At 43.4% G+C, this 27,418-nt stretch overlaps 1 protein-coding gene, 1 long non-coding RNA gene and 1 pseudogene across 2 annotated transcripts; 1 reads left to right on the top strand and 2 right to left on the bottom strand.

Annotated features, from left to right (window-relative positions):
- Positions 1-92: 92 nt before the first annotated feature.
- On the bottom strand, positions 93-1,480 carry LOC107278047 (uncharacterized; annotated as a pseudogene).
- A 1,821-nt stretch (positions 1,481-3,301) lies between these two features.
- Positions 3,302-4,629, top strand: LOC136355580 (uncharacterized). Its single transcript, XR_010739858.1, has 2 exons — positions 3,302-4,168; positions 4,281-4,629. It is a non-coding gene; the product is annotated as an uncharacterized lncRNA (long non-coding RNA).
- Positions 4,630-11,884: 7,255 nt separating this feature from the next.
- Positions 11,885-27,116, bottom strand: LOC4334150 (serine/threonine-protein kinase 1-like). The gene is given in 34 exon segments (XM_015775008.3): positions 11,885-12,424; positions 12,622-12,819; positions 12,910-13,017; positions 13,352-13,459; positions 13,561-13,626; positions 14,147-14,222; positions 14,295-14,427; positions 14,570-14,714; positions 14,789-14,899; positions 15,102-15,220; positions 15,471-15,642; positions 15,738-15,837; positions 16,075-16,199; positions 16,509-16,583; positions 16,687-16,722; positions 16,862-16,909; positions 18,566-18,731; positions 18,832-18,917; positions 19,003-19,203; positions 19,350-19,587; positions 19,705-19,855; positions 20,237-20,330; positions 20,413-20,529; positions 20,635-20,716; positions 21,637-21,692; positions 22,074-22,109; positions 22,232-22,276; positions 22,942-23,004; positions 24,480-24,532; positions 24,790-24,880; positions 25,110-25,217; positions 25,345-25,452; positions 26,079-26,167; positions 26,266-27,116. Coding segments are annotated over 34 exon segments (4,455 nt in total). The 5' UTR covers positions 27,068-27,116; the 3' UTR covers positions 11,885-12,175.
- Between the last annotated feature and the right edge of the window lie 302 nt (positions 27,117-27,418).

Genomic DNA, 27,418 nt, shown 5'->3' with positions numbered 1-27,418 from the left:
TAAGATGTTACCAATTTCAGCATGTATGAACTGGAAATTCAAAAGAAGCTGTGTGTATAATCACAAAACTGATTACCTGACTCCATCTCGACCTAGGATTGCACTTTGCCCGAATCCATCTTCCTATTGTCAGGAACAAGGCGCTGACTATATATCAAGGTGCCTGAAGAATTCACAGCCCAACAAACCAGAAGGGACAATCTTATCTGGGCGCCAGGAAAGAGGGTTGGACACAAGCCTCTTGCTTGTCATGTTGAATCGGCAGACGTGGTGCACCGCAGGGTCCTCCCACCGTATGATTGGCCTGGACAGTATGGAGTAAAGGTCTCCACCGTCGCCTTCCTCCATGCTGATCAGCAGGGGTACACCGGCTCGGTCTTCGGTAATCCATCCTTCTTGAAGTCATCCAGCTCCCACAGAGTTCCGAAGCGCAGCTCCTCACCCTTGGTCCACTGCAAGGTATCCATGTCCAGTGTCCACTCCATCACCGTATGTCGTCCTCCGGCACAGAATCATCGAAGGAGATGGAGACGAACTTGATCAAGTCCCCAGTGCCGCAGCCCATGGTTCGGAACATCTCAGCTGGCCCAGTATCAGAGTCATCAAGGGCGTCAGACTTGCACCCAGGGGGCAACTCAATGAAGTCAAAATGGACGAAGAAGCTATCCATGAGATCCTTGATGCGGCAGCACAGGACGCCCTTGGTGAGATCGGCCCGGAAAGCATGGCTACTGGACGTGAACTTGACGTGGTGGCAGAAGGACGCTGGCGTCTCCTTGGGGAAGCGCGGTTTCCTGGTGTGCCACGGTTCACCGGAGGGATTCGGGTACATCTTCTCTCGCGGCGGCGGCGGCGGCAGCGACAACGTCCACAGGTAGAGCAAGTCAATGCAGGTGGATCATCCTCCTCTCTTGTAGGGGTAGTCCTTGGCAAAGAGGACTAGAGCGTGCTCATCACCATAGCGCACAGGGAGAGGGTTCGACGGTAGGTAGATATCGCAGCACCAATTCGGGATGGGGATCATGGACATGGAGGCGTGAATGGCATCATAGAGGAGGTAGTGCTTCAGCTTGCTAGATGTGAAGACGAAGGACAGGGAGAGGACCATGAGGTTCTTGTCCGCGACCTCGACGCGGGCAGTGACACCTGAGATCTCGTCGACATTGCCGAACTCGATGGCGCGAATCGGCAGATCCGCCACCTTGAAAGCTTGCTTCTTCTTGAGTTCTTCCGCCACGATGTCGCGGATGATGTTCTTGTCGGCGCAGACGGCCAACCGAGAGAGAGCCGGGTGCTCCTCGGCGAGGCGCGCATAGAGCTTCACGCTCTCCGCCAACAAGGGGCCGTACCTCCCACACCCTTGGTACCTCTTCTTCTTCAGGTCGATGGACGCCCACCCTTGTTTCGTTTGATCGATGGAGAACACGTAGTCGGGCACACCTGGATCCAGCAGGACGCACCGAGACGCCGGCCACACCATCGCTAGGGTTTCGGTGGAAGGGGACCGGTAGATTTTGATGGGAGAAGAAAAGGACTAGTTATCCGAGCCGGAAGCAGTGGAGCCGAGGCAAACCCGATCCGACCAGTCAATCTATATAGGTCTTGTTTACATATTATAAAAAAAATGGCTAAAAACGTGATATCAAATCTTTAGATATATACATGGAGCATTAAATATAGAAAAAAAACCAATTACACAGTTTTTATGTAAATTGCGAGATGAATCTAATTGCGCCATGATTTGACAATGCTTTGCAAATTGCGAGACGTTAACGTCAGGGCAGAGGAAGAAATGTCAGAAAATGTGTTTTTTGCGTGGGTTGTGCCGTGCTCCTCGAAATCGAGTGGCGGGCGCCGGGCAGGAGGCGGAAGGAAGCGAAGCGGAGCGGCCGGTTCTTTTTGGACTTCTTTCTAGGTTTGACTCGACCGAGGTTTGAGGTTCCGGCTCGAGCTTGTCTATTCGAGTTAGACTGAAGAACAACAAACCCGGTGGATTTTTTTAATTGGATCCACGCCACTACAACTTTGATGAATTGAAAAAATACCACCACTATTTCCGATATTGGTTAGGTGCCATCGGTATTTTGCAAAATTTGAACCATGCCACTATATACGTCTTGGATGCAGTTGGACCAGGTTTTTTCATACCGTATTTTCATACGAACCAAAATACCCCCAATACTCAGAGGATGACAAGTGGGACCCACCTTGTCATACTTGTCTTCACCCTATCTTCTTCCCAACCATTATCTTGATTGTTGCGCCAGGACATCGGCGGCGACCGGGTGGAGCAAGCAAGCTGCGGCGGTGGAACGAGCGACTGTTGGAATTAATGAATGGGCCTTAGCCCACTCGAAGATTAATTCTTTGGAAAATCACAAAAGCCCACCTCATGGGATGGCATGCATGTGGAGTTTAGTACCACCTTGCTTATTCTAGGAGAGGGGGACCTCCTTAAAAGGGAGGATGCCCTCCTAGCCACTTGAAGCATGTGTGGTGGAGAGAAGAGGGGAAACACACGCGCGCGCTCGCCTCGCCTCGCCTGGCCTGGCAGGCGGCGCGCGTGCACGACGTACGCGTCGAATGGTCCGAAAAATTGGCTCCTCACCCTTGCGCAGATGCAGCCTCCTTTTGCAGTTTTGTTTTGCTGCAAATTCGGATTCGTTTTTGTTTTGGAAACGTTCCGAAAAATCCGATGCGTGCAAACGGCGTGGAGTCCGGATAAGTTACGCGCGACTTATCCGGTTCGGTTACGCGCAGTAGAGATCGTGCGGGCGCCCTGATCAAGCGACCCTTCTCTATATAAACCGACCCGCCGTCTTCACGCAATATATGCGAAAATCAATCTAGGGTTTGCCTCCTACTCTGTACTGCGCCGTCGCTCGTAGACTACTCCATCCCGCTCGCCGGCGTGCACCAGCGATCGGGAGAGCAGGTCTCCGGAACCTCTGCCTTTGACGTCCTGCACCGGGAGAAGGCGGCAATAAGGTTTTTGGGAAGCGCTTCGCGCGACTGCTCCCTGTTCGTTCGCGACGGCTCGCCTTCCTCTTCGCTCGCGTGTTTCGTGCCTTCGTAGACACCTGCGAAAAGTTTCGACCAAGCAGCCGGTCTTTTCGTCACCTCGGTACGTGTTCAATATGTTGCGCATATTTGATCTGTTCATGTTATTCTGCATAGTTTACATGTGTAGATCTAATGATGCGTTCATGCTAGTTTTCATCTGTAATGTCATGATTTATTTATGGAATAAATTAAATCATTATATGCCCATAATCTCAACAATCCAAAAACCTTATTATAGGCACTGTGATTTTACTATGGCTGGTTTTGCCGATGCACTGAGGCCGGATAAATTCACCGGTGTGCATTTTAAGAGATGGCAGATCAGGGTCACTCTGTGGCTGACAGCTATGAAATGCTTCTGGGTGAGTACTGGCAAACCTGAAGGAGTTCTTACTGCTGAACAGCAGAAGCAATTCGAGGAAGCCACTACTCTCTTTGTGGGATGCATTCTTAGCGTTCTTGGCGATCGTCTGGTCGAGGTGTATATGCATATGACCGACGCTAAGGAGTTGTGGGATGCACTGAATACTAAATTCGGTGCTACTGATGCTAGCAATGATCTGTATATCATGGAGCAGTTTCATGACTACAAAATGGCTGACAACCGTTCTGTAGTCGAACAGGCTCATGAGATACAAACCATGGCTAAGGAACTCGAACTCCTTAAGTGTGTCTTACCCGACAAATTTGTGGCCGGGTGCATTATTGCAAAACTACCTCCATCTTGGAGGAGTTTCGGTACTGCACTCAAACACAAGAGACAGGAATACTCCGTTGAGGGGTTGATTGCGTCTCTTGATGTTGAGGAGAAAGCTCGGGAAAAAGATGCCGCGTCTAAGGGCGATGGTGGGCAGTCCAGTGCCAATGTTGTGCACAAGGCCCAGAACAAGAGCAAGGGGAAATACAAAGCTCAGCAGACCACCAACTTCAAGAAGCAGAAGAAGAACAACAACAATCCTAATCAGGATGAGAGGACTTGCTTTGTGTGTGGCCAAGTTGGTCATCTGGCTAGGAAGTGTCCACAACGCAAGGGGATGAAGGCACCTGCAGGGCAGACTTCTAAGTCTGCTAATGTGACCATTGGCAACACTGGAGATGGAAGCGGGTATGGTAATTTACCTACTGTTTTTTCAGTTAATCAATCTACTAATTGGTGGGTTGATACTGGGGCCAATGTACATGTTTGTGCTGACATCTCATTGTTTTCTTCTTATCAGGTCGCACGGGGTTCCACCGTCCTAATGGGGAATGGGTCACATGCTTCTGTTCATGGTGTTGGCACGGTAGATCTGAAGTTTACTTCGGGAAAGATCGTGCAGCTGAAGAACGTGCAGCATGTCCCTTCTATCGACAGGAATCTTGTTAGTGGCTCCCGTCTGACTAGAGACGGATTTAAGTTGGTTTTTGAGTCTAATAAAGTAGTCGTGTCTAAACATGGATATTTTATTGGTAAAGGTTATGAGTGCGGAGGCCTGTTCCGCTTTTCCCTTTCTGATTTCTGCAATAAGTCTGTGAACCATATTTGTGGCAGTGTGGATGATGAGGCTAATGTTTGGCATTCACGTTTATGTCATATTAATTTTGGCTTGATGTCTCGGCTTTCCAGCATGTGTTTAATTCCTAAGTTTTCCATTGTCAAAGGTTCTAAGTGCCATAGTTGTGTGCAATCGAAGCAACCTCGCAAGCCTCACAAGGCTGCCGAGGAGAGAAACTTGGCACCACTAGAACTCCTACATTCAGATCTTTGTGAAATGAATGGGGTGTTGACGAAGGGTGGAAAACGATATTTCATGACATTGATTGATGATGCTACTAGATTTTGCTATGTGTACTTGTTGAAAACGAAAGACGAGGCTCTAGACTATTTTAAAATTTATAAGGCAGAAGTTGAAAATCAACTTGACAGAAAGATAAAAAGGCTTAGGTCTGATCGTGGTGGAGAGTTTTTCTCGAACGAGTTTGACTTATTCTGTGAGGAACATGGCATCATACATGAGAGGACGCCTCCCTATTCTCCCGAGTCTAATGGGATTGCTGAAAGGAAGAACCGCACACTGACTGACTTGGTGAATGCCATGTTGGACACCGCGGGACTGCCTAAGGCATGGTGGGGGGAGGCATTGTTGACCTCAAATCATGTGTTAAACAGAGTTCCTAACAGAAATAAGGACAAAACACCATATGAGATATGGATTGGTAGAAAACCATCACTTTCTTATTTGCGCACATGGGGGTGCTTGGCGAAAGTCAATGTACCAATAACGAAGAAGCGCAAACTTGGACCTAAGACTGTGGACTGTGTTTTTCTGGGATATGCTCATCATAGCATTGCCTATAGATTTTTAATAGTTAAATCCGAGGTACCGGACATGCATGTTGGTACAATTATGGAGTCTCGTGATGCTACCTTCTTTGAGAGCTTTTTCCCAATGAAGGATACACATAGTGGTTCGAACCAACCCTCTGAAATAATTCCCAGTTCAATCACACCACCAGAACAAACTGAACATACACATGAACTTGTCTCTGAGGAGGATGTCAGTGAAGCTCCTCGAAGGAGTAAGAGACAAAGGACGGCTAAGTCTTTTGGTGATGATTTCACTGTGTACCTCGTGGATGACACTCCTAAGTCAATTTCAGAAGCATATGCATCTCCTGATGCAGACTACTGGAAGGAGGCTGTCCGTAGTGAAATGGATTCCATTATCGCTAACGGGACTTGGGAGGTGACAGAGCGACCCTATGGGTGTAAACCTGTGGGGTGCAAGTGGGTGTTCAAGAAGAAGCTTAGGCCTGACGGTACTATTGAAAAGTACAAGGCTCGGCTTGTTGCTAAGGGCTATACTCAGAAAGAAGGCGAAGATTTCTTTGACACTTACTCACCTGTTGCTAGATTGACCACAATTCGTGTGCTACTTTCCCTAGCAGCCTCACATGGTCTTCTCGTTCATCAAATGGACGTTAAGACAGCTTTTCTTAATGGAGAGCTGGATGAGGAGATCTATATGGATCAACCTGATGGGTTTGTACTTGAAGGTCAAGAAGGCAAAGTGTGCAAATTGTTGAAGTCTTTGTATGGTCTGAAACAAGCTCCTAAGCAATGGCATGAGAAATTTGACAAAACATTGACATCTGCAGGCTTTGCAGTCAATGAGGCAGATAAATGTGTGTACTATCGCCATGGTGGGGGTGAGGGAGTTATTTTGTGCTTGTATGTTGACGACATACTGATATTTGGGACAAACCTTGAGGTGATAAATGAGGTTAAATCATTCTTGTCTCAAAATTTTGATATGAAAGATTTGGGAGTAGCTGATGTTATTTTAAACATTAAGCTAATTAGAGGTGAGAATGGGATTACACTCTTGCAGTCTCATTATGTGGAGAAGATCTTGAATCGCTTTGGCTACATTGATAGTAAGCCTTCTCCAACACCTTATGATCCTAGCTTGTCGCTTCGCAAGAACAAGAGAATTGCTAGGAATCAACTGGAATACTCCCAAATCATTGGCTCGTTGATGTACCTGGCTAGTGCAACTAGGCCTGATATCTCCTTTGCTGTGAGCAAGTTGAGCCGATTTACCTCTAATCCGGGAGATGATCACTGGCGTGCGCTTGAGCGAGTAATGCGCTATCTGAAAGGTACTGTGGAATTGGGGCTTCACTATACTGGGTATCCTGCGGTACTGGAGGGTTATAGTGATTCTAACTGGATCTCTGATGTGGATGAGATCAAAGCCACTAGTGGATATGTTTTCACACTGGGTGGTGGTGCTGTTTCATGGAGGTCTTGCAAACAGACAATTTTGACGAGGTCAACCATGGAAGCAGAGCTAACGGCACTGGATACTGCTACTGTTGAGGCAGAATGGTTGCGTGATCTATTAATGGATCTGCCTGTTGTTGAAAAACCGGTGCCGGCTATCCTTATGAACTGTGACAATCAAACGGTAATTGTCAAAGTGAATAGTTCTAAGGATAATATGAAATCGTCTAGACATGTGAAAAGACGATTGAAGTCTGTCAGGAAATTAAGAAACTCCGGAGTTATAACGTTGGATTACATCCAAACAGCGAGAAACCTGGCAGATCCCTTCACGAAGGGACTATCACGAAATGTGATAGACAATGCATCGAAGGAGATGGGTTTGAGACCCATGTGAGTTATACTATGGTGGTAACCCAGTCTATGTGATCGGAGATCCCGTGAATTAGATCCTGGGAAGAACAAACCATTAATAAACTAGAGGAGAGTACCAATATATATACCCTCTCTAAGTGAAGATGCATATACTCTCGTGAGCTGCAAGGCAGGTTGGCTATGCCTTAATGAGTTCTGTTGGCTTTAATTAGCAAAGATGTTGTCCTGCAGAGCATTCTTGAAGGAACTCACCTTTGTGAGCTTGACTGTTGGTCGCAGTCCATGAAGATTTTGGGTGAATCTTCTAGGAAGCTTACTAAAGACCTAGGAGTATGACTTATACGCTCCACCCGAGGGGTAGTCTACAGACGGTCTAGTACCAGATAAGACTTTGAGTGAAACTTGCTTGCACAAGACTTGCAATTCAAGGCGTAGTCCATTGTTCAAGTTGTGAGTAAGTGTAGCTTGGAGTTCTAGGTGGATGTTCAACCTTAATTGGTCTCCATCGAACCGCTGGTATATAAACAGTACATTGGAAAAGGCAAATCTCAGTGGGATTTTGAGATTTGGTGGGGGATTGTTGGAATTAATGAATGGGCCTTAGCCCACTCGAAGATTAATTCTTTGGAAAATCACAAAAGCCCACCTCATGGGATGGCATGCATGTGGAGTTTAGTACCACCTTGCTTATTCTAGGAGAGGGGGACCTCCTTAAAAGGGAGGATGCCCTCCTAGCCACTTGAAGCATGTGTGGTGGAGAGAAGAGGGGAAACACACGCGCGCGCTCGCCTCGCCTCGCCTGGCCTGGCAGGGCAGGCGGCGCGCGTGCACGACGTACGCGTCGAATGGTCCGAAAAATTGGCTCCTCACCCTTGCGCAGATGCAGCCTCCTTTTGCAGTTTTGTTTTGCTGCAAATTCGGATTCGTTTTTGTTTAATGATGCGTTCATGCTAGTTTTCATCTGTAATGTCATGATTTATTTATGGAATAAATTAAATCATTATATGCCCATAATCTCAACAGCGACAGCATCAACCACGAATCGAGCAGCAACAATCCAATCAACAACGCAGCAAGCAGCAGTGGTGGTGGCGGCCGGCGGGAGGGGACGGATTCGGCGGTGGCTCAAGCAAATCCGCCGCCGGTGGCAGGTCTGGCGGTCGAGGGAGCACGTTCGATGGTAGCGGTGAGGCCGTGGCAAGCTCGTTGCAATGGTGGTCATCAGGTTCGGCTGCGGCTCAGCGCGGAACAGCGCAAGGACGCCTGGTGGTGGTGAAGACTCGAAGACGGCGGTGAGATCCATCCCCATCCTTCTCGAAGACGACGATGGCGGTGGCACGGATTCGGTGGTGGCTCAAGCAAATCCGCCGCCGGTGGTAGTCTGGCAGTCGAGGGAGCACATTCAATGGTGGCGGCGAGGTCGTGGTGAGCTCATCGCAGCGGTGGACGGCGGGTCCGGCTGCGGCTCGGCGCGGAGCAGCGCGAGGATGCCCAGTGGCGGTGAAGATTCAAAGACGCGGTGAGATCCATCCCCATTCTTCTCGAAAACGATGACGGCGGCGACACGAACAAGACTCGAAGACCTGTTGTCGTCCTCCTCGAGCTCCTGCGCACGACTCGGCCTCGTCAAGCTTCCTAAACCGATGCCGTTGCCGTCGAGCTCCAGTCGCCGTCCTCGCAGAGATAGAGAAGGGCTGTGGAAAAAGATAGTATGACAAGATGGGTCCCACTTGTCATCCTCTAAGGATTGGGGGTATTTTGATCCGTACGAAAATACGGTTTGAAAAAAACCTGGTCTAACCATGTCCAAGACGTATACAGTGGCATGGTTCAAATTTTGCAAAATACCTATGGCACCCGGCCGATATCAGAAATAATAGTGGTATTTTTTGAATTTGGCAAAGTTGCAGTAGCATGGATCCAATTAACCTTTTTTTTTATTTTCAACTCTTTTGTTTTTTAAATTACACGGTAGACACACACATGCACACACCACTACACATACAACACCAGGGGAGGAGACAGCGTGGGGGCGGGGAGGGGGGGTCTTTAGACCCCCCTACCCCCTAATATACCATTAGAGCCCCCATAATACCTCCCTAAAATTCTAATCCATATATTTATAGATGAGGGGCTAATATAGACTTTGTTTGAGGTTGTTAGAAGGCCCAAAAGGCTAAAAAGGCCCAAAAAATCATAACCCAACCCTAAATCTCTCTTAGTTTTTTTTTGCGGGGAACTAAATCTCTCTTAGTTGCTCTTGGTCATTTTGTTTTAGCCTCCGCTATAATTTTATCCTGGCTCTGCCACTGCACAACACCACACACACCTCCGTGAATGTGTCCCTTAACACATGCTCTAAGATATGGAAATCAATGGCATGCCCCTAATCTCATTAAAATCCTGTTGGAAGCACACATGCATTTGCGTAATATTCGCGGACACCAAGATTTGAACCCTGGTGCATCCACAACTCTAACACCACACCACAAAGGGTTCTAGTTTTGGCTAATCCTTACGTTAGTCATCACCAACAAAACAGTAGCGATTCCTTTATATTGTGTGCAGTGAGGGGATCGGGGGCGAGTCCTTCACGGCCCATTTGGTTGGAGAGAGTTTTTAGGAGAGATTGGGAGTATAGAGGGATGAGGCTATTAAGTGTTTTGTTTGGTTGGGAGACATATGAATTTTGGTGGGATGGGGATGAGGAATTGAGGAAGAAACTCCCACCTTTTCAATACCTGGGTAGGGGCAGGTAATTGGGAGGGAATTTCTCCTTTATTTTATCTAAGCAAATCTCAGCCATCCGTTTTTATTAATGATCTAATCTCCAACTAAACTCCCTATCAATTTCCATCATCTCTACCAAACAAGATGGCTGGGATTAAAAATCAAATTTCCATTTTAATCTCATCATCAATTTTCTCGTGTAAACTCCCAATTCCCTTCCTCGAGTTACCAAACAAGCCGTTACAGAAAAACCGTGCGTCTAAACCATCACGCTTGAAGGAAACTAATCGTGAGTTATGTGTGTTAATCACGCGGGCCAACTGGTGGAAACAGGCCGCGTGATTCTCTCTCATTTCCTTAGCCGAGAGGTTATTTCCCAACAAATAATTCATCTTTTCCAAATCCATTCTATAGGCAATGCAAACACCTCTCAACAAACTAGTATCTTCATTTCTTCCACATTTGCACCATGCCATATAAATTCTATAAAGGTAGCAGCATGACTCCCGTATGCATAATTCCCCTCGAGGTTGAAATGGAACTATTAGGCTTGGGCGTGATCTTCTACTTATACTTTACCAAATATGAGCTACTTTCACTCAATCGTCTAACTTTTGCTTTTCCTTATATAGAGGAGAGACCTACTCCCGTACCGTGCGAAAAACCCTACTATTTGGTAGGTTGGCCCAATTATTAATAGGAAAATCCTTTGTTTACAACGGCTTATGATAGATTCTATGCAACTGGTAGCAAGAGTGATAAATAGGGCCGATTCGTCTAAACATACCTTATGCCTTGGCTAATTTACTGAAATTGAACTACCAAAACCATTAAAAAGTGCTTTTGTTGCCATTCTTGCTTCGCCGAATTCTACATAGGAAAATCCATCAACACTTATCTTTGCATAACCAAGGTTAGGCGCCACCCAATCTCTTTGAGACTTATTCCCGATTCCCGACTTGCAACCATAGAGTGGATTGAAGCAATGTTTTCAAGTTGGTAAAAAATCGTAGTGTGATAAGGGCTTTTGCAACGCCATGTGGTATGTTGCCATTGACATGGCGTGACTGTTACTGTTATCCAGCCATATCAACTCAGATGGCATGACCAAAAGATTCATTTTTAAAATAATATTTTAGAGTTTATTTATAAAATTAAAATTGATACTCCCTTCATTCACAAATATAAATATTTCTAGCATTTAAAATTTGTTCAAAATATTGTATTTCAAGAATACTGCTTCCCAAATCTGTCATCCTGATGATTTCCATATATTTATTTTTGTTATAGTCGCTATCACCTAGCGTTATCTTTCCCAGTGAAGTAAAACTACCAAGGATGTCAAAATGATTTCACTTCTCTACTATTATAAAAATTTAAGATGTTTTCGTGGTCCGTCATCCGTGTTTAGGTCGGTTATTAAATTTGGAGATGTTTCTGCGGTTTGTCATTTGTGTTTGAGTCGGTTTTAATTTTATGTTTTGTTTTTAATCTATATCTCTTCTCTATCTCTACTATTATAAAAATTGAAGATGTTTTTGTCAGGATTTTGGTACGTCATCATGTCTGAGTCGGTTTTAAGTTCGTTTGGTTTTGGAAATACATATCCGTATTTGATCCTTTTTTGAGTCGGTTTTTAAGATCATTCACTTTGGTAATACATAAGAAATCATATAATAAATTTGTTTAAAAAAACTTGCATGCTAACTTGAGACCATCGGACTCCTAACTGCAGTTCATGATTTTCTTAAAAATATATATATCCAAGCGAACTTCCACAATGAATTTCATTTTAACTAAACCATATAACAATAATAAGATTAAAATAAACTTCACCTGTTGCAACGCATGAGTATTTTTTCTAGTAAACCTTAATCTTAATATGTGTTAGAGCTTCTAAAAGTATTTATATACTTATAGCGTACGAAGAGAATGAATTACTAAGTCGTGTGAGAAGCAATCAAGCAACACAATATTGATTGCGGTCATTACCCATCCGCGCAACATCACGCCATCAAGGCATAATTACATTCTATAAAAAAATAAGCGAGTTAATTGTGTAAGACACAGCAGCAGCTCGTGACAATTAGAATGTGTTTGTACTGTTGTGCGGGACTGCGTGGCATTTTCAGAGTGGATGCATTCATATCCGTTTACATTCAGTGGATCATCAGGAAACGGTGTCCACCTGCCCGGAGAAGGGACAAAAATCAAGTACTATGCAGAAGAGGCTATATTTGTCTATTGGCCATTGCTTATGGGTTCTATCTCGGCTGTTGCGTTGCTGGTGCCTTCGAACCTTGGCCCTTGCAGCTGCCTCTTCACCAAGGCCGTGTAGATGCCGTCGCGGCTGAGGAGCTCGTCGTGCGTGCCGCTCTCCACTATCTGGCCGTCGGAGATGACGGCGACGGTGTCGGCGCTCTTGACGGTGGATAGCCGGTGAGCTATCACAAGCACGGTCCTCCCTTTCATCAGAGAGTCCATTGCATCCTGTGGCATCAAGGAAGAACCATGTCATATTCTGGCTCTCCAAGCAAGAGATCAAGCATGTTCATATCATCATCATATGTTGATGGGTACAGAGGCATCAGGGCATTGAAGAAAGATAAGTAGATAACTGCTTGTTTTTTTTGGTTGGAAACTTGGAATCAGGTCAGCAATTAGAAGCGGTGGTGTGATAGAGGTACCTGAACAAGATACTCGCTTTCAGCGTCTAGTGCACTGGTAGCTTCATCCAAGAGGAGCACTCGAGGGTTCATAAGCAAAGCTCTTGCAATGGCGACTCTCTGCTTCTGCCCACCTGATAACCTGATGCCTCGCTCTCCAACTACAGTCTTGTATTGGTCTGGAAAACTGCATATGAAATTGTGGGCGTTTGCCATTTTCTGCATCCAGAAGTTAGCTAATGAGAATGTAAGATATTCCAAAAATAAAATAAAATTTCAGCGTGGTTAGTAGTTGTAACAGATACTTACAGCTGCATTCTCAACGTCAGCAGAGCTGGCTTTGCCCTCTAATCCGTAAGCAATATTCTCTTCGATGGAGCAGTTAAAGAGCACAGGCTCCTGACTAACAATGCTAACCTGAAATTAGACAAACATTTTCTGAACTAAGATAACCATGCACATCTATTTCTATCACGAGCTCCTAATTGTAAAGGTTCCGAAATTATTGAAGTGAGTGTTATTAAATTCTAAAGTACTTCTAGATTATATTGTTGAACCATGTTTACAGGATTTACAAGATTCCTGAATTTAAAGGACATTACGGCCAAAGATTTGAAGTACTATCAAACCAGCCATTAGGAATGTGAACCTAACAATACAACCATATGTGAAGTTACTATAGAAATACTTGTTTCCGTGTTAATAACAAGTAAACAGTTCACTATATGACAAATAGTTGCACAAACGTTACCTTCCTGTGGAGAAACTGATGTGAAATCTCTGGCAAAGGCACTCCATTAAGCAAGATTCTTCCTTTTAGAGGGTCATAAAACCGTTCAATTAAATTTGCTATTGTAGTCTGCAAAAATGTGATGTTCAAATTGTAAAGTGCAATTGAAAAACAAATTCATCGGCCAAACAACATGCCAAGTAATTCGCATATAGGAAAACAGTCCTCACTTTCCCACCACCACTTGGCCCAACAAGAGCTACCTTTGAACCTGGTGTTAACTTCAACGTTATTCCCTGCAATTTGATGGCATTAGATAAAATCTTAAGCTGATATATGCAATGTGGATTTTGCCATAGTTGAAAAAAAAGTTCCATGCTCATGGTAAACCTGTTGAAAGATTGTATACATATCATTTTAATGTAATTACTTATTTTATGAGTTCAAGCATATAATTATTTAACCCACATGCAATCTAAAACTTTCAGATATTTCAAGTCAAACCTATCCATTTCTTCCATATAAAACAGCTACAATGACAGGAAACTAATACTCTATTTGGTAAAGTTTGTAGTAGATATTGCTGTTATGTTGCAGATAAAACATGGTAAAAGATCTGAATCGGAATGTTAAACTTTTTTTTTTCAGAAAAATGAACCAATGATACTAAATGAACAAGAATTATAAGCGATGCAATTTCAATGGCTAGCTTTTTATTGACATACACCATGCTAGGAAAATTATCAAATCTTCAAAATTCTAAGTTATCATATCAGCTGTGAGTCTGCAAAGTAATGCGTTGAGAAAATATTATACCTTCAGAATCATATGAGAAGGCCGAGAGGGATATGCAAACCAGACATCGTCGAGCTCAACCTCCCCATCATTTTCACTGGAATAAACGAAATGTCAAAGACGATAGGTAGAACAAAACAGGAATGCTGATATACCATTAGAAACATACTTTGTTGGGCATCTGTCCCCGGAATTTGCCATTGAGGAAACACGGTCCAGAAGTTGAAATACTCGTCGGCTTGCGCCCGATGCTTTCATTACAGTTGTGTATAGTCCTGACAAGGCAGAGACTGACGACCCAACTGCATATGCAAGAAATATAATTGTTCAGAAAGATCAAAACATACCAAACATGATGGCCAGTGACGACTTCTAGATGTGAAGTTATATAATATATGGTATCATTAGGTCCAGTAACACAATACCCACAAAACTGAACAATACCTGTAAGGCTGTACAAAATGAACGATGTGAGAGAACCAGTTGTCATGTAACCGTTGATGGTTAAGTTAGCGCCATAAATAACTACAATGACCACTGATAGGGTTGATGCTGCATTGAGCCCTCCAGAAAACATGCCAACAACTTTCTACAAAAGAATGCGTTGAATCAGATCGGTTGTGCCATAAGTCGCTGATTTTACATTAATGGTAGCATACTCACAGCTTGCTTGAGACCGAGTTTCAGTGTCTCATCTACTTTCTCACCATATCGTAAGACTTCATGACTCTCCTGAGCAAACGATCTTACTGTGCGAATGGCACCAAAAGATTCCTGAACACAATTAGATAGATTTGTCAAGGAACAAAAATGAAGAGCCTAGGATTTTACTTCTACCATATGCTAGCAATCAAACTAAAACACATATTTGGTTTTTATATTTGGTGATGGCACCTAAAGAAAAAAAGATTCAATAAAAAAACTAACTTGCTCAAATTCTCAATGAACTACAACGGGATGTTCTGATGCTACAAACCTCGGCTATGGATGAAGCAACAGCAGCTGCTGCCTGTGTCTGATGTGAAAGTTCACGAAGAAAGCGTCCAAATTTGCGCACAGCAATTGATATAACCGGAACAATTACAAGTGCCAGCACTGTGAAGAAAGTAGGAATGAGGTTTACTTCAGTTTTACAGAGATCACACATACACAGTGAGACAGTAATTGTATAAAATCAAAAGACAAACACACTTTAGTGATTTGAAAGGAAAATAATGCTAATCTGAAAAGTTTAAGTTAAGCATATGAAGCCAAAGTACATAATTAAGCCTCACAAAACCAAAATAAAATACCAACAAGTTCTTTAAATATAGCAAAAAAAAACATTTGGAATTGATGAACTTACATGTTAATTTCCATGAAGTTGCAAACATAAAACCAAGACCAATAGACGTAGTAGTAATATTGCGCAATGCTTCTGAAAGGTTAGTTGTAGCAGCATTCTTTATTATTTGCGTATCTTCAGAAAGCCTGCTTAATAGCTCTCCTGTTCTAGTGACATCAAAAAATGCTATTTCCTGTGTTTGCACAAGATAAGCTGTTGAGAATGAATATAGCTGCATGCAATACTTCTTTAACACTGAAAAAATTTCGATGGAAGTAAGGTACTTGCCTGATTTACTAGATGACTAAACAAGTCCTTCCTCAGTCGAGCAACTACTCTCTCACTAGCAGAATTGAATAGCCATGCCCGAAGCGCTGTGCAAACTGAACTGAAACAGGGGCAGTTGACTGATGAAATTTCCGTAAATAATACCACTTTTGTTTATCACATTAGTGTTAATTACTTTCTAAAAATGTGTAGTATTAGATATTAATGGTTTAATAATTACTAATTAAAAATTGCAGCATGTTAGACCTACCAGATTTGTCCTGAACAAACGAAAGTTGGTAATGACATAGACAGAGTGCATCTTTACAATATTAATTCAAGGTTTTCAAGAAGATACCCAGTTACGACGATTATGACAATATACAATATTGTGCCCGTCACATCATCTAGGGCTTGAGCTTTATCTTCTGGACGCCGAACATCTCTTGAAACAATGTCAATTATCTTTCCACCATATTTCGGCTGTGGGATAGCACAAGATGATCCAAACATTACAACAAGAAAAATGTGCAACAATGATACTGAGATAAGAGCTGCAACACCCTTTGATCCTGCTCTACACTTTTCAGATATAAAAATAACTCTTCAGATTGTTATAGTGTTAGGTCAAAGATCAAATGAGACTCCCATAATTATGTACTATTTCAGCTTTTTTTTAAAAGACCTTTGTTTACAAGAACCAATGTATCGTGCTTTCGCAGTTTCGGCATCAGAACAACACAACAGAGCTTAAATTGGCTCTGACTCAATCAACAAGTGGCGAGTACTTACAACGAGAATGTTACTGAGCGAAGCGACGAGCAGCGCCATGGTGGCAATAACCAGCTTCCCCGCGTCATGCCTCGCCTGCAACCCATATGGCTCACGTGTTCAGCAATTAATCAACCGCATCATCAAAAATAACCAGAATGTTTTTTTTTCCCTCGTCTAGTGCAGAGCATGGACTCACCAACTTGATGACGCGGCAGAACCCGACGTTCTCCGGCTGAGATGATCACAATCAGACGAAGGGGCAAAAGAGAAAAAAAAATGAAATCAAATTAGCCATTTAGCCATCGGTGCATCGCTCTAGCAGCAGCTGCACCACTCGGGTGCAATCGAGGAAAGCGGATTCGGCTCCGAACCTGGACGTTGCTCCCCTCCTCGAGATCGGAGAGCGCCCTCGACGTCTCCTGCGATCGAGCCACACGGAAGCAGAATTAGCCGCGCAAAAGCAGAGACAGAGAGAGAGAGAGAGAGAGAGAGAGAGAGAGAGAGAGAGATACAGGGAGAAGAGACAGAAAGGCGGGGAACGGGAACACACCCCCTGGGCGAGGAGCGGGGCGCGGTTGCCGGTCTTGATACGCAGGTTCTTCCCCATGGCCGCCGGCCCGCCGCCCTCCGCCCACGCCGCCGGTGGCCAACGGATGGGTGGGTGGGTGGTGGTGGTGGAGGGTTTGTGTGGGTGGGGCGCGGCCGCGCGGGGAGAGGGAGACTGACTTGACGAGGCGAGCGAGAGACAGTGGGATGGGCCTTTTTTGTACCGTACTGTGTTTGCCTCGTGGCGTGTGCTGTTGCGGCGTGCGCCGATGGACACATTCACATGCTTCGCAGCATCGCACCGGCGCGGGTGCAGGACAGGCGGGAGGGCGAGCGCAACCGAGACAGGTATCACCTGGCGGCTGGCTGTGGCTCCCTCCCCAATCCCGGTGCACCGCATCGCCACTCGCTACTGGAAGGATTCAAACTTTTTTTAAGGCAAACCGGGATCCTACCAGGCTACCACCATGATGCGCACTATTCGAATGTCTCTTCTTCGATTCGATATACCTAACAAAACAGCAGCTATGATAGCATGTGCGCCTAATGAAATCCGTAAAGCATATGCCCTGGGTAAATGGACATGGATACATCGAATTTATATAAAGATAGGTAGGGTCGCATTCGCACAACTTCATCACAGGAAATGTTATTGTATTCTCTAGTTCTCACCTTTAGTGTCTTCTCTGCGAGACAGGATATTTTGGTAATCTAAATCATAGTGTCACTCCAGCGCGAGTAGGAATTTTACATTGTCTATAAAAGTTAACTAAAAATCTTCTCAAATTATCTTTAAATATCTCCATTCTAAAGGAGGCCTCGATATCTTTCGATAACAAAGTTTTGTACTGATAAATACAAACTGTCGTCTGTCGGTATGATTTGGCAATTTGGGTACTTACATCAACTTTGTGGAAGTGGAACAATGGACCATAGACTTTTCGCTGTGCATCTTTCTTTGCAAGAAAGCTGGAGCCAATAGACTTCGTTCCGGAGACGCCCTGTAACAGCACGAACCGTGCCGCTCCAGATTTTGGTCAACATAGTGCTACAGTATAGATTTCGGTCAACATACACAACACTCAAGCCATCGATCAGGAGGAACTGGGTTCATGGACAGCACTCATGCTCTTTTCATCTGACAACGGATAGAATACCATAGGTACTAATACTATTTCTCTTTATTCTTGGGAAAAACAAATGAAATATGTTAAAAATACAAAGCCTGAGTACACGTCACCATTTGAGCCGCAAAATTTGATTAGCAAAAGGTCGAATGCAATCTCTACATACACTGCCCACATAAATACCTGCTATTAACATCAGACAAAATTTCCATCTCCAAAACAGGAATTCCTTCCGCCTATCCAGCTTCAAGGTCACCCAGCATCTATAAGCTAATGGCAAGCTCCGTCAGCATTGTTCTGCAGTACGCACTATGCCGTGCCTGCTTTTGGTTACAGACTTACCCTACACACTGGCCGGATCGATCTCGGCATCAAATTGAGAAGCCAAAATCAGCCCTTTACTCGGCGCAGCATTTCGATGTTCGAAATGCTCCAAGGTCGTATCTTTTACTCATGCATGTCCACAGACTAGAGTCTCAGGATGGTTCGAAGTGTATCACAAAGGTTCTGTATTGTCTGCTGCTCTTGCGTTGCTTGCGAATCTTGCAGAGGCATGTCCTCGTAACACCTGTGCCAAATATTTATGGAAGAAATGCATAAAAATCTGTTCAATTACTTTAATTTTTGTGTAAAAGAAAGATCAACAAACATTGGTGCAGACAACTCACGTTTTGTGGTAAGCAAGGGCTTGGGCCAGGTTCATCAATGTGGGACTTGTGGTCAATCTGTGGTGCACCCCAGGAGGAAGAGGAACCTAATGCAAGTAAACCCAATATCAGAGACAACACATATGGGCAAGAGAATTAGTGCTATTACTTTAAAAAGGGTCTGAATCATACCTCATTTTGCCCTTTGCGCCCTTTCTTTGTCTGCCCATCACCACTGAAAAGCTCCCTAACTGCCTCCAATGCATCAGTTCTATTTGACCCAGCTAGGCCATTTCCTACTACACTATCTGATACTAGAGCTAGTGGTGAAATGTCAATTGCCTTGAGGAATGGTATAGGAACGGTGTTGCCCGCAGCATAAATTGACCAGAGCTACAAAAATGAAAATTATAGAGGCATTTTCAATTTGTGCAGGGTAAAGGAGAGGGGTGTACAACTGCATTACTAATCTAAGTATTTTGGTCTGGTTCATAACTATAACGTTAAATATCTGAGGCAACCAACCACGAAGTATATACCTTATCCTGAACTGAGAATGCTTTACGGCTGGGGCTGCTGTTTAATTTGGTCATTGTGCTAGCAACACCTGGTGAGGCAGAGCTAACTTGATTACCATGGCGTGGCATAGTCCCTTCTGCAACTTTAAGCTTTTTAACCGTTCCAGTTGAAGGTGGCATTGTTTTTGCTTCCTGCATATCAGGATGTTCATCTAGATATTGCTCTTTATTGGCTTCAATATCAGCTGTGTTCTCCGCCCTGATAAAGATGTTATACATAAACTTTATTTCTGATGGGAGAAAGCTTTTCGTTTTTTGCTATGTTGCTTTCTGAATGAAAAACATACAGAACAAAATTATTTTCTGTTTATCATACCAAAAATTTGAAATAAGCTCGGCCCTCTTTGGATCATGTGTGAAAGAGTTTATGCTCCCAAGGCCTGGTATGAATTCTGAACTTGGGAAGATGGGTGATTCATCAACTTCGTCGCCGTCTTCAGGATGAACTATCATTGTACCAAAATCACCTGTAAGGAGAAACGATTTAGTGGTTGTTTCAAGTGGAGAGGACAAGACTGGGGGAAAAAAGCAAGCACTAATATTGAGTGCTCAATCAAAATAAAACTTTGTTATATAGAAGAGTCATAAGGACAAGTAATTTTGAAGTTGCACGAATTGGAGTTAACCAGAAATACCTAATGCTCATGAACATCATATATCAGGTTTTCAGGTTTGCTGTTTATCATTAGCACCCTAGAGGGAGAATGGAACATTTGACGAAAGATCGCATAAGGAGGAAAGTCCCAATGAAACAACAGATTCCAAAAAAGAAAAACGGAAATTGATGTGTAGGATATATAGAGGGAATATAGATTTATTATATTTGCAGGGTCATCACTTATAATTACCTGCCCCACCATCATATGTTTCGTGATTTGTTTGTTGCTGAGGGTTTGTAGGAACAGTTTCTCCAAAGTCATCATTAATTCGAACAGTTGCATCCTGCATTGTCTACAGACATCAAAAGAAGAATACCACATTGACAAAAAATCAATGCACATATCATTAATCGAGTTTAACATACACTGTCAGGGCCAGATAGCTCGGTCTCCGCAGCTACTTTTGCTCTGATCTTCTTTGCTTCCTTGATTTTTGCCAACATTTTCGAAGCTCCAGGGTTGCATTTTTCAATAAACTTGTGCTGCATAAAGAATTGGTGGGAGAGGATGAGAGTGACATAATTAAATGTAGGAACAAATAATCATGAAAATGCATAACAAAGTTGACCTAAGCTAGTATGAAGTACCTTCAGCATCTCACTTGCAGCTGGGCGAAGTCTTGGATCTTTTGTTAAGCACTTGGCAATAAAATCATGGAAAAGAAGGGACCTGAAGGATAGGGTAACAAGAACTTAGACCAACCAATGCTCAAGAACGTTTCATTTGATGCCCTTGACCAAAGAAATAGCTAATAACAAGAATTAGTGGATGAGCAAAGGGGGTAAATTAAAGTTTGACTACTTTTAGAATACACTTGTCATTTGTTCATGCCCAAGTTAGATTTTGACATAAATATCTAAGACTAGAGTTTGAAAACCTACAACAACAATAGTTTAGAAGGCAAACATAAAAATAGCCACCTTATCCACACGAAAGCATGAGAATCTAAATATATTGAATGGAATGAACATAGGCAAAGGAGTCAATGGTTGATACTGTTGACTGAAGTGCATCTTGTTTGTGTTAACTACATCAGCATCAACATATTTGCTTGGTACAATTGTGTCAAACTGTACCTGTGATGGGCTCCTAATTCATGACAGACAGTGCACTTGATTATAGAGGCAGGAGATTAGCATATAAGAACTTCACAAAGTGCCACCTCAATTAGTATAAATTAAAAAGACACCATATATTGATGCTTCTACCGTAGTTTTCCACCAGCTCATTCCAAATGGTTCGGCTCATAAGGTTTGCTCTAGAGGAGTTTAATCATAATTTATGTCAAATACGTGATGACTAAATTGTTATGTGCAGGGAAATAATAATATTGATGGACAATTGGTTCAGCCTCGGTTTTGAAACCTGCTAACTATAGTAACCAACACGCACAAAAAAAATGTATAGTTTATTCCTTGATAAATAGGTCACAGCTGACACTGTTATAATTTCTTCACAGATCAAAAGAAACAGGAGCCTTGAAATGATCTCTGGTCTGAAAGTTTTATAACCATGCTCTTATCAGCTGTTCCTGGTACTGAGGTACTCAGAGAAGCACAACAGTTCATGGTGTATTAGATGGCACTCACCACTTCTCCTTATCCTCGAGCATTGGTGCGGGTTCACTAGATATCATAAAGATCACCTGCAGTAAGGGCAAAAGATATGTAATTAGCTCAAGCTTCAACCTTCAAGCAGAATGATGGAATAAAAAAAATCTATGGTTTTATCAAATATATAGCAAGAAGTGAAGAAACAAATGATTCAGGGATAACAACAGCTTCGATTCGCTTATTTAAGAATATATGATATATCCATGCATCCATGGAATACAACCAAATAGTTAAAAGAAATATAATGATGCATGAAACATTATTGGGAAAAAGAGAGGAAATAACTGATAGCAGGAAAATTCATCACTGAAACCAGGATACATAGAATAGCAAAGGGATTCAAAGCAAAATGCATCAAAGTAGCTATGATAAATTTATAACCACTTAAATGAATCAAGAAGTCTTCTTCTTACTCTCATTGGATGCACGGTGGATCTCGGTGGCATACCCTACAGTCAGAGACACCACAAAAAAAATTTGATTAAGGATAAATATTTATCCATCACAGAACTAGTAGGTTAAATGAACAACTATACAGTTTCAAAAGGAAGGACCAAATGATGTTTCCTACCTCTGCCATTTCAATTGCAGATACACCTAATGCCCACACATCCACCTGGATATTGAAAAGGGAAAAACAAGCATGCATTATTAGCTTTGCTACAACAGTGGAAGAAGGAGAAAATTCAAACTGTATTTCCTCAACGCTGTGACATTGGTGTGTTCCTTAGAAGTTTATACTATCAGGTATTAACTTTTCTCTTCAGGAACCATCAAGGAAAGTACCAAAAAAAAGACATCACATGTTTAGTACAGTACAAACTAAAAAACTTATATGTCCAAAACCCAAGGTACAACTTTTTCATGTGGCTTTTAAAGAGAACGTTTATGCCAAAGCCAAGTAGACAAATATTCCTGCAAAGAATCTCAAAGCAGAGACTTCGAAGCTCCTAATCCGAATGCAAAATGCATAAATATTGCTAGAATGCATCATCTGCAGTAACCTAGTACTCCCTCCATCCAAAAGTCTAAGTCCTATTTCTTTTTGCACCAAGACCAAGAAGTAATTAATTCATTCACCATGTGACAAAACCAATGAACATGCAACCAATAAGTACTAAAATGGCTTCTTGGGTTCCGATCAACAATTTAATTTAGCACATAGCGACTACAAATAGGACTTAGACTTTTGGAAGGAGGGAGTAGTTATATAAATATAATGGAAAACAATGCACTCACATTCATAATTGTGAATGTGCATGAGAGAGAGAGAGAGAGTACCTTTCCATCATAGCGACTTTCTTGAATAACCTCAGGTGCCATCCAATGTGGAGTGCCAATGAACTGACAGGCATAAACATAAAACACTGAATTACAAAAATTTGCATGTGTGCGGTTAAGATATATGCTTTGTGAAAATGCAACCCCCCAAAAATATTACTCCCTCCGTTCCAAAATATAAGGCACAACCACCCTTAACCCAAAGACCAAGAAACAATTATTATCATCTCCTAGTTTGGATCACCCTAATAAATATAATGCATGCATCCAATAGAATTAGAGATACTAAGGATGGAGAATTTAAAAAAAAGTAATAATTTAATGGAGAAGAGGTCCTAATTAATTGTATGCATGCATGCATGCATGCCTGCCTTATATTATGGAACATAAAAAAAAAGTAGTTGTGCCTTATATTATGGAACGGAGGGAGTAGCTAGCAAAATGATTCGTGCACTCGTAGAATTATATCCCCGCCAGTTTGGACATCTTTGTGTTTTGATGTCAGTAGATTAGCAAGTCAACATTCCAGTATTCAAAATTGGTGATAAGCAAGCTGATGTATGCGGGATACAGTCTTAGCGCATGGTATGTAAATCTGACAAAGTCAATGTGTGTTTTTTAGAAGTGGCTGCTTATTCTGCTCATAGAAAAGAGATGAACGACAACTACGAAAAAAGACAGAAACATAGTCATAAAGATATAAGAGATGGTATACTCTTATGTCATGTACAATGGTGCTCGACTACTGTTGTCTGTACTAACCATCTAGGTCATTCTTAGACAATAAACACAATGGATTATCTCAACTCTCAATTAACCTGTAAAGGATCCTAACTATGGCACAAATTTAGAAAAATGAGGCCACACAATGCAGATGACATCCACACAGCTTTTTTTTCTTCTGCTGAGACTCTCTCCCTCTCCCTCTCTCTTGTACCTCTTTCCTCCACCTCATAAAAAAGATCGACTGTGACATCTCTTATAGACAGCTAATGTCACCCTTTTGTACACACCCATAAAGCTCAAAATTTGTGCACTACATGCCTGCGCCATGGTTTCCCCTCCATCTTTCTCCCACTTCTCCCCCAATTTTACCAGCCTGCAACAAAATACCTCTCTCACCTCATGCCTGGAGGCAAAGAAATAGATCCTCATAGCACTAAAGCGCAGGGCAATAGCTGAATGGTTGGAAACGTGTGAAAAGGGTCGGTGAGGGTACTTATGAGGTGATATTTGGGGGACAAGCCATAAGTACATCCCCTGTTCCATCTATAATAGGATGGAACCCAAGTGGCATAAAAATTGATAGGACCAGCTTGGAGAAATACTCTATCCAAAATAAACATATGCCCGTTTCCCCCACCAAATTAACATAGCAATAAATGGTTGTGCACAAATGGGAACGCCCCCATTGTGGTAACTGCTACAGTAACTGTATCACAGTATCAGCCACTTCCTTTTTTGTCGCAACAATCAACAACTAAGGTTCTGCAGCTTTGTGTATACAATAGCAAAACAAACACAATTGAGAAGAATACCGTGTTGCGCTTTGACATGGTTCTCGTCAGCTGGGCAGCTACCCCAAAATCGCCTGTTTGAAACATCGTTTCGTGAGATGTCTTGTAAAATTCACAGATGTAGGCTCAAATAAACACTAACTGGGTATTTGGATTCAGGGATAGAGGCATGGAACAGGGATTGAGAAAATGGAAGTTGGTAATCCTCCCCATCTTTCACCAATCTTCAGTGTAAACCTCCATCCTTATCCCACCCATCCTATCCCTACCCAAACAAGCCCTAACAATTTAATTGAAGCATACCAGAGGTCCAGAGAACAACTTGACTTACCCAACTTCACCTCTCCTTGCTCAGTTAGCAGAATATTGCCACCCTTAATATCTCTATGAACTTTAAAAATTGAATGCAAGTAAGCAAGACCCTGCAACAGAAAATATGCAAGTAAAATATCTGGAAATGGTCACCATAAGGGTGCCCAGTTTTTTGTTGGGCCTCTAAAGGTCATCTGTAGCATTATTCCGGCTTAATAGAATACCGTTAAATCTGATGGCGAATTTTAATGCAATAAAAGTAGCAAAGCTCATAGCTACTTAAGATAATAGTTAAATCCTACATACAATTGAGTCATATGAAGTATGAAAAAAATGAACCTTTAGTGCTTCTCTACATATATAAGCTATTTGGGATTCATCAAGAGGCTCCTCTGTTATGCCTATCAAATCAGCAACGCTTCCACCACCACAGTATTCCATAACTATCTGCAAATTGAAGCACACATCAAACATAATTAATGAGTTCACAAGTAGACAAATATTAGGAAAAAAAAGAATAGTGTAGCTATCTCAAAATATTATAAGAATATATTATCAGGACATTGGATTATACCCAAAGGTATTCTTCTCCTTGGTAGCTCCCGAAGTAGCGGACGACATTCGGATGGCTGCATTGCTGCAGCATCTCAATTTCTCCCCGTATGTCTTCATATCCTTCTTCCTGATAACAAAGACAGGTTTAGACTTTGAAGAAACACGAAGGGTCATAATGGGATATCCTTTTGTGTATTCTGTCAGAGTCACAATTTAATCCACGAAAGTTAAATGCTCACAAGTCACAACACGATGTCAATATGCAAGTGGGGCAGAGTAGGAAACAAAGAAGTCGTCAAAATAAATAATGATAAACTTTTTGTATTAAAATGTGTTTTTGTTCTAACCATATTAGATGGCTAGTACTCCCTCCCTATATCTCCTAATATAGGTAGGCCATTGTGGAATTCATGCATGTGTGGTCAATGTTTTAAACTTTAGAATTCAATATGTGATTGAAGTATATAAACTAGCTACATGACAATAATGCCACTGGAATCATCTTGCAAAATGTAATCATGTAATATATGACATGACAATGTGCAGTAGAACTCTTGCATTAGAGACAATAAATACAAGTTTTAAAAAAAACAAACAAACATGATATATATACGTGAACAGAGGGACTATTGACTAGACAGAATATTTAGTTTGTCTTTATTTCATACACGTTATAATTTGAATATTCTGTACACGTGCCAGCTAACTAGTGTGACGTTATTTACAATCTCAACTGAAATTTATAAAACCAACCCCTTCTGTCAAGGAGATGATCTTGATAGCCACAAGCTCCTGTGTTCTGAGATCCCTTGCTTTGTACACTGCACCATAGGAACCTTTACCTGCATTCATCAATTGAGTTGTGCTTATGCAAACAGCTCGGAATAATTGGGAAGAATTATAAACAAAAAGGAAATATAATCCCAAACAAGAGGCGCACCAAGCTCATGGAGCAGCTCATACTTAGTGGAAGGATCCTCCCTGGTAACACTCTCCGGCACAGAGCTCACCGATGGTTTCCGCCTCGAATTCTGCTGTTGCTGGTGCTGCTGCTGCACAAGAAGCGCCGGTTGCCGGAGCTCCTCGGACTGCCCCACCGCAGGGCTCCAGAACGAGGAACCAAACCCTCCGCCACCCTGGGCAGTGTCGCGGGGGCTAGAGGCGCCGCTGGTGTGGTGGATGAAGGTGCCGGAGATCGACTCGTGGGGGCTGGAGGGGCTGCCCGTGCGGCGGATGAATGTGCCGGACACGGACTCGCGGGGGCTGGAGGAACCACCGGAGCGGCGGACGAATGTGCCGGAGGCGGATTCCCGCGGGCTGGAGGCGCCGCCGGAGCGGGCGGTGCCGTGTACCACGAAGGTGGAGTACGGGTCGACCTCGGCGGCACGGGGGCTGGAGCGGCGCAGATCCAGGAACGGGGATCGGGAGGAGGCCGAGGTGGAGGCGGGGGCGCCGCGCTTGACGACGACGGTGGCGGAGAGCGAGGCGTCGTCGAGGTCCGACGAGTAGGGGTCGTCGTACTCGTCGAAGGAGGCTCCGCCGCCGAAGTCCTTGGGGAGGCGCTGGAGGAGCGGGGGCAGCGACGACGGGTCCTCCTCCTCGTCATCCTCCGCGAGGGCATGGCGGCCGCCGCCGCCGCCGCCGCGGGCGTCGTCGTCGTCGTCGTCCCCGTGGACGACGACGGTGGAGTACACGTCGGGCTTCCTGGAGCGCGACCACGGCGAGCGCGGGGAGAAGGCCATGGGCGTGCCACGCGAGGTGGGGCGGAGGAGGAGGACGGGGAACGTGCTCGTTGGAAGGGGGGAGAGAGAGAAAAAAAAAATGGGGAAATTAGTTTAGTTGGAGCCAGTTCACTCGAATCTAGCGGGTTGGGCCCAAATGGGCCTCTAGTGGTATGGGCCCGGTTCGCAGAACTGGGCTCTTCTTCTTCCTCGCAACTTGACCATGTAGAAAGAGAGAAGATTCGCGTGTTCTTCTCTTTTGGAGGAGAGATTTGATAATTTGACACTCCTTTCATTCATCGCTCAGATGGTTTGTCAAGTTCTCAAATTTCAGGAGGGCTTCGCGATTCCAATTTCCAAGTTTCCGACACG

The sequence above is a fragment of the Oryza sativa genome, chromosome 3, assembly GCF_034140825.1.
Source record: "Oryza sativa Japonica Group chromosome 3, ASM3414082v1".
Taxonomy (NCBI): domain Eukaryota; kingdom Viridiplantae; phylum Streptophyta; class Magnoliopsida; order Poales; family Poaceae; genus Oryza; species Oryza sativa.
The sequence above is the reverse complement of the archived record's forward strand: the minus strand, read 5'-3'. Positions and strand labels throughout refer to the sequence as shown.